General features: G+C 45.5%; 1 protein-coding gene across 1 annotated transcript in view; it reads left to right on the top strand.

Moving 5' to 3' along the window:
• LOC108411438 (5-hydroxytryptamine receptor 1E) overlaps window positions 1-4,671 on the top strand; it is a 28,913-nt gene extending 24,242 nt beyond the window's left edge. The window contains exon 2 of the mRNA XM_037537640.1: window positions 1,340-4,671. Within this exon, the coding sequence (XP_037393537.1) occupies window positions 1,434-2,543 (1,110 nt within the window). The 5' untranslated portion in view covers window positions 1,340-1,433 and the 3' untranslated portion in view covers window positions 2,544-4,671. The remainder of the gene's footprint in view (window positions 1-1,339) is intronic.
• The last annotated feature ends 2,603 nt before the right edge of the window (window positions 4,672-7,274 follow it).

Raw genomic sequence — 7,274 nt, forward strand, 5'->3', positions numbered from 1 at the left:
GGTCCTTCATTTTCTAAATGAAATGTCTAGGAAACAGTGGTTTGTTTCCAGGGCTCAGAGTTCCCTCTCTGTAATTTGGGCCTGTTTTATAGCCTCTCAGGGTGAAGAAGTGAGTTTTCATTGTCACTGTAATGAGTCTGTTCTCCCAGCAGCCCCGCAGAGCCTGAGCTCAGAGCACCGACTGTACTGTGACAGAGAAAAGACAACGAAAACAAACAGTTTTAAAGCGCCAGATAACAAAATTATAGGGGGTGGAGGCGCACATACCCCCCCCACCCGTTCAGCACGATGGGAGATAAATGTGGGAGGGTTGCCAATAACAGTAAACGGCTGAGATTATTGACAGTGTATATATCTGAGAGTGGTGGTTCCATATAATATACCACTCTGGTGATGTTGTGCTGTCACTGCAAGCCAAACAGAGCCCTGCTGCACGGGCTCAGGCACTACGTTGGCTTCTCAGGAAACATCTGACTGCAAGAACCCTTGAAGAACCATCGTTTTTAAGAGTGTAGCCACATTAGGCCTGTAATCGTGTGCTAAATCTAAAGAAGCAAACCTCAGACACCAAACACGTCCACCACATTAATCCCTTTATCTAAATGACAAATAAATAAATAAGTAATCTAACGGTGACTTGTCTGCCAGAGCGAGGACTCAAAAGAATATGAAATATGAATGGGGGGTAAAGCAGCACCTGTTCATATTCCCACTGATTCCCTCATGAAGTTCCATCATCTGTCATTCCTCAATAATGCTGTTGATTAAGGCTTTTAATTATGTAGATTTTCAGCATTAATTATGAAGCATCACCTCACATCATGAGACAGAGAATCACATTATGAATTATTAAATGCCCTGACAAATGTTTTCTGAAATTCCCCCATAACGCAGCGTGTGAGGTGTGAAATGGTTCAGAGGTCTTTACAGTGGTGGTGATGGGAACCAGGTGTCGCCATGACTACAATATATGATTTGGAAAACTGTGGAAAATCTGGAATAATGAGTTTTCTTTGGGGACTATTTTGTCGCACAGCGCCCTGCATGTCTCCCTCCACCATGAATGGAGTTGAAGTTCTCTAAACTCTCATAAAACAGCGTCTCAGTCATCAGGCAGTGAATTCAGAACCAGTTCATGTAGGAACTTTCTGTAGGAGCTTTTAGAGGGACGTCTGTTTCCCATCACCACCACTGTGAGCTGCTCTGACTCGGGAAGTTTATCTAGAACCGAGCGTTTCACACCAAACCGCTCTGAACCGCTCTGATTGCATCTAAACCTGTTAATTATGCAGAATTTAAATTGAATGAGCTGCACTTATTGCTTTGTTGTATCCCTCAGGGTTGCATATAATCAGTGCTGACGCCCCCTGGTGGCCAGGAGGAGTCGTCAGGGATCGTCCTGCCTGGCTAGAGTGATCCGAGCTGGGGTAGAAATGGAGCGTTACCTGGGGGAAACCTCTGGAACTCCCCCTTCACTCAATGGCACCAATGCCACTTCAACCCCAGGGGCGGCGTTCCCCGTTTCCATGGTTACAGAGCGCCTGGCGGTGGTGGTAACTCTGGGTTTGCTAACGCTATCGACCGCAGTGGTGAACGTGGCCGTGATTGCGGCAATCTTCACCACAAGGAAGCTCCAGCTGCCCGCCAACTACCTCATCTGCTCGCTGGCTGTCACAGACTTTCTCGTGGCAGTGCTGGTGATGCCACTGAGCATCCTGTACATCACCACGGAGACGTGGTGCCTGGGCCAGGTGATGTGCGAGGTGTGGCTAAGTGTGGACATGACCTGCTGTACATGCTCCATCCTGCACCTGTGTGTTATTGCGCTTGACCGCTACTGGGCCATCACCAAAGCCATCGAGTACGCCCGCAAGAGGACCCCCCGCCGTGCCGTTGTCATGGTAACCAGCGTGTGGGTCATCTCCATCTTCATATCCATGCCGCCTCTGTTCTGGCGGCACCGTGGCGACTACAACGGCCCTAGCGAGTGCTTCATAGAGCACGACCAGGTGGGCTACAGCGTCTACTCCACGTTTGGCGCCTTCTACATCCCCATGACGCTCATCCTGATCCTGTACTCGCGCATCTACAGCGCCGCCAAGACACTGTACCAGAAGCGTGGCTCATCTCGGCACCTCAGCAGCCGCAGCACGGACAGCCAGAACTCGCAGCCGCACCACTGCCGGGTCACCCACGCCTTCTGCGTGTCCGACCTGTCCACCTCCGACCCCACCATGGAGTTCGACCAGCTCAACGTTGACCCGCTGGCGGACGAGCGGAACCAGATCTGCAGCTCTCGCGAGCGGAAGGCCGCCCGCATCCTAGGCCTTATCCTGGGTGCCTTCATTGCCTGCTGGCTGCCGTTTTTCGTAAAGGAGCTGCTGGTGGGCCTGAAGGTGCTGCAGCCGTCCCGCAGGGTCTCCGACTTCCTCACCTGGCTGGGCTACGTCAACTCACTGATCAACCCTCTGCTGTACACCAGCTTCAATGAAGACTTCAAGCAGGCCTTCAAGAGACTGCTGGGACGCAAAGAGCACACATAGACCAGAAGGAACAGTTGGAGAAATGTCAAATATACACACGCTGCAAAAAATGAGAGGAGCATATTGTGCTGATCTTCTAACCCTAAAATCAGTAAATATATCATTCGTTTAAGGCACTGTGGCTGGTTTTAAGTGACACTAATTTGATCTGATGTCATAGTAATAATAGTAATCTAAAATTAGCAAAAAGTATCATGAATCTTGTTTCAAGCAGTTTCTTAAAACCTCATTGTGCATTAAATTTGACACTGTAATCCTTAAAATGACTGAAAACACTTGAAAAGCTTCACCTACCATAATAACAGTGAAACATGGTGGATCAAAAAGGCCCAAAACAAATCAAGCTGATCATGTGGCAACACTGGCCGTCTTAAACCAGAAAATGTTTACTTTTTTTTTTTATTGTGAGATTAACAGTCTAGATTAGATTTACATGTATGAGATTAATCATCCCCTTGCGATAATAGAACGTATTTAAACATGACTTATTTTAGGAAAGCAGTGTGTTGGGAATGTTTTTAAGATTATAAAATGAGACTTCTGCCCAGTTAAAGTCTGGAAATAAGCAAAGTTGTGCTGAAATTTCAACTTTCATAGTGAAGTGTTTCAAATTTTTTAGGTTTCTACTTTTATATTAACAGGTTATAATTCTCTCATTTCTCTAAGAGAACTGTGACGTTTGTCAATGCTGGCTGAGTAATCTCATACAAGCAAATCTAGTCTGTTCATCTTTAAACAATCGTGTTTTCAAAATTTCTGGGCCAAAATGAAAAACAAATCCTCTAATTCATGTCACTTCAGTTCTTTACTAAAAAACAATGCACATAGATTTGCATTTTAAAAACAAAATGCTGCACTGGTGTCAGAATTTAATACAATCCTCCTTAAAATGTAATGAAAGCACGACTATACTGCATTCCTCTGTGCAGTACTTTAAACAGATTTTCCTCATTGAAATATATCATAACAGTTGAAACAATGAAATTCATTTTTGTACTTCAGATGTATTTGCCTCATTGAAATACAACAAGAACAGTGAAATGCAGCACACACATGATTGCATTTGAACAGCAAAAATAAAAGTTGCATTATACTGTATAGTAAGCATTATACTGATTTATCGCAGTTTAAAATGCTGCACAGTGGAAAGCAGTATTGCCATGTCTTCATTACAGACTGTGTTCAATTCTGACACCAATGCAGCATTCAAATAATATAAGATAATCCTTTATTAGTCCAACAAAGGGGAACTTCTCAGTGTTAGAGCAGCAAAGGGAGAGCAAGACACTCAAGAAGAGAAAAGAAATAACAAGAAGAGAAAGTAACAATTAAACTTTTTAATTATTTAACAAGGTTTTTACAGTTTGATACTTGTTTATAGACAATATGTATGTTAGTAAATCATCCACAAAAATGTACAATCTAAAGGATTATAAATTAATAAAAGCTAAAATATTTACGCTGTAAGGATATTTTACATAGAGAATTACACAGGAGGTATATTTTTGAAATGCAAATCCTTATGCGTTGTTTTCCAGTAAAGAGTTCAAGCGAGGTTTAAATGGTGTAATTGAGGGGTTTTTTTCTGTGCATGTAACTATAGAACAGTAATGTCGTGTGTTCACTGCATTTCAGGTTCTTCCACTGTAGTGATGTTTTTCTCTCCATACAAACTGGGTGAATATGACATTTCTACAAACTACCCATTAAAATTGGTGGGTCAGGATCTGTGAAGCACTTCGGGGACTCCTTATGACTAAAGTTGTGATTCTCACGTTTCTGGGGAGCCACGGCGTGTCTGTCAGTAAGTGCTGTGTGTTCAAACTCCCGAAATTGCTCTAATTCAACCTGAGATTAACCGAGCTAAAAACTCTGGTCATTATGGGTCACTATGTGTGTTCGCCTCAATGCGTTGTAAATCAACTAGCACTCAGGGTGGCGCTGTTCTGCAGTTTTTGGCTAGGGATTTGAACCAAGAGGCCACAAATCATTAAATCATTGACCAAGATTTGACCTTAAAGTTCAATTTAGGCTACTTTATTCTGGCTGTAGCATCATATGCTGTGTCGGGTTATTCTCAAACTAAATAAAATATGTTTTTAATATAATTCTGCTTTTACCCTCTTTGACACACACAGGTTTGCTTTGTTGTGGAGCACATTTGACTGATTATTTTGTGGGTGTGCTTCTCTATCAAAAGGAATATGAATAAATGAACCTGTTTGATATTAATCATTGCGCTCGATGTGTTTTAAACCTCTCAGTGTGAGTGTATTCAAAACTCTGGGTCAGCGTATTTTCAGCTCCCAGAGGCAGAAAGATCATCAGATTAATTCGCACTGGAGAGATGGAGAGCTGAGCTTTCACCCTGGCTGCATGTGGGCCTTCACAAATGCCTTCTGTGGGTTGAGATCCTTCCTGAAGTCTTCTTAGATGTACTTTGTATGTCCTGCTGTTCTACATTAGATTGTCCCGACTGTGTTTTTCTAGGTGACTCTTAAAGGGGAACTCAATAAGCCAGGCGGGAGGGTCACTGTCGACTCCTGCTGGCCACTAGAGGGCCTCAGCACTGATTATACGCAACCCTGAGGGAGATGACAGCAACCCAAAAAAGCTCCTCGCAGAACGTAACTGCATGAGCTGGTTCTGAGTTCACTGCCTGATGGCTGAGACGCTGTTTTATGGCAGTTTAGAAATAAGACTTTGTGTTGTAAAGCAAAACAAAAGCCCAGAAATGTTCCGATTTAACACTATTCCCTCATTCTCACTATTACGTAGGAATAAAAAAGAAAATTCCACGAAAACATTCTATATATGTCTCAGTCTTGGTGTAGCCCCACTGTCAGTACAACACAGCCACTTTCTTCAGTAGCAGCTACGCGTGTCTTTCGCACTCGTCCTACGTGTTTATCAGTGAAAACCCTGCTGAAAGACCACAACCATTACGGAACCACTGGGATTCAACTCGGGTGGCTTCGCTTTCTAATGGGAACTGGCTTAACTGGACCACTAGTTTTCTTTAATAATAAAAATAATGAGAATAAGATAAATAAACAACAGAGAAGAATCAAGAATAACAACAAAAAAATTCCAACGAATAAAAGTAATAATAGAAAAGAAAAACGGAGACGGTGAGGGTCCTAAATAAATGAAGAAGATTAATAATAGGACACCTTTAGATCACTTTAGTAAACCATCAGATCTCTGCTGTCTCCAACTTGACAGGAGAAGGAAAAAACCCACTTTACTTTTAACGTAAGTCAGTGGAACCGGAGGTTTTTCCGAGCCGTTTTGGGTCGTTTCTTTTAGTCCAGTCATCACAGACGATGTAAAGCTCTACCTGAGCTGCCAGTCGCGGCCCCTGTTTGCACTGTAACAACAAAAGCTTGAGCAGAGCTGGGCAAAACACACACAATGCAGCGTTTACATGCACTTAATGAACTGATAACTGCAGAAAATCAGATTTTGTCAGTAATCCGATCAACACATTCACACTTGAGTGATCAGATAATGTGAAACTCCAGGTCTACATGAAACAGACAGCGATCGGATTTCTGCTTTACAACCAGCCAATAGACTCACAGAAGAAGCCTGAACGTTGCTTGTTTATTTCCGTTAGCGCCGTCTGATCTCGAACATGCTCAGACTGAGAAATCGGAAAGAAATCAGAGTAAGAGTTTACTGAGGAATCTGATTACTGAGCTGAAATCCAGCCTCTATCAGATTTCTAGATTGGATTTCTAACGTAAACACACTCACTGCATTAGGGGTCCAAAGCCATTTGTCTTCAGTCAAAGCTCCACAGCGTCCTGTCTAACATTTAGTTCACTGTTTTGGTGAAGAACCGCTGAGGTCGTGACCTGTGTGAGGTGTGCAGCGCAGTACGTAGGGAGTGAGGAGACCTGCTCTCATCCTTCTGTCTGCACCCCTCTCGCCTCACTGCGCTCTGTTCTCACTCACAGGAAGAATCTTAATGATAAGTGACGTTAAGCTCCGATCGTATAACGTGGCTTCAGCATTAGACACCCCAGGATAATCTGCTAATATGGCATCATAACAAGACAGACCAGCGGGTTCAGGGCTGCGGGTTCAGACCAGCGGGTTCAGACCAGCGGGTTCAGGCCTGCGGGTTCAGACCAGCGGGTTCAGGCCTGCGGGTTCAGACCAGCGGGTTCAGACCAGCGAGTTCAGACCAGCGGGTTCAGGCCTGCGGGTTCAGGCCAGCGGGTTCAGACCAGCGGGTTCAGACCAGCGGGTTCAGGCCTGCGGGTTCAGGCCTGCGGGTTCAGACCAGCGGGTTCAGACCAGCGGGTTCAGGCCTGCGGGTTCAGGCCTGCGGGTTCAGACCAGCGGGTTCAGGCCTGCGGGTTCAGGCCTGCGGGTTCAGACCAGCGGGTTCAGGCCTGCGGGTTCAGACCAGCGGGTTCAGACCAGCGGGTTCAGGCCTGCGGGTTCAGACCAGCGGGTTCAGACCAGCGAGTTCAGGCCAGCGGGTTCAGGCCAGCGGGTTCAGGCCTGCGGGTTCAGGCCAGCGGGTTCAGACCAGCGGGTTCAGACCAGCGGGTTCAGACCCGCGAGTTCAGGCCTGCGGGTTCAGACCAGCGGGTTCAGACCAGCGGGTTCAGACCCGCGAGTTCAGGCCCGCGGGTTCAGACCAGCGGGTTCAGGCCCGCGGGTTCAGACCAGCGGGTTCAGACCAGCGGGTTCAGGCCTGCGGGTTCAGACCAGTGG

The sequence above is a fragment of the Pygocentrus nattereri genome, chromosome 4, assembly GCF_015220715.1.
Source record: "Pygocentrus nattereri isolate fPygNat1 chromosome 4, fPygNat1.pri, whole genome shotgun sequence".
NCBI classification, from domain to species: domain Eukaryota; kingdom Metazoa; phylum Chordata; class Actinopteri; order Characiformes; family Serrasalmidae; genus Pygocentrus; species Pygocentrus nattereri.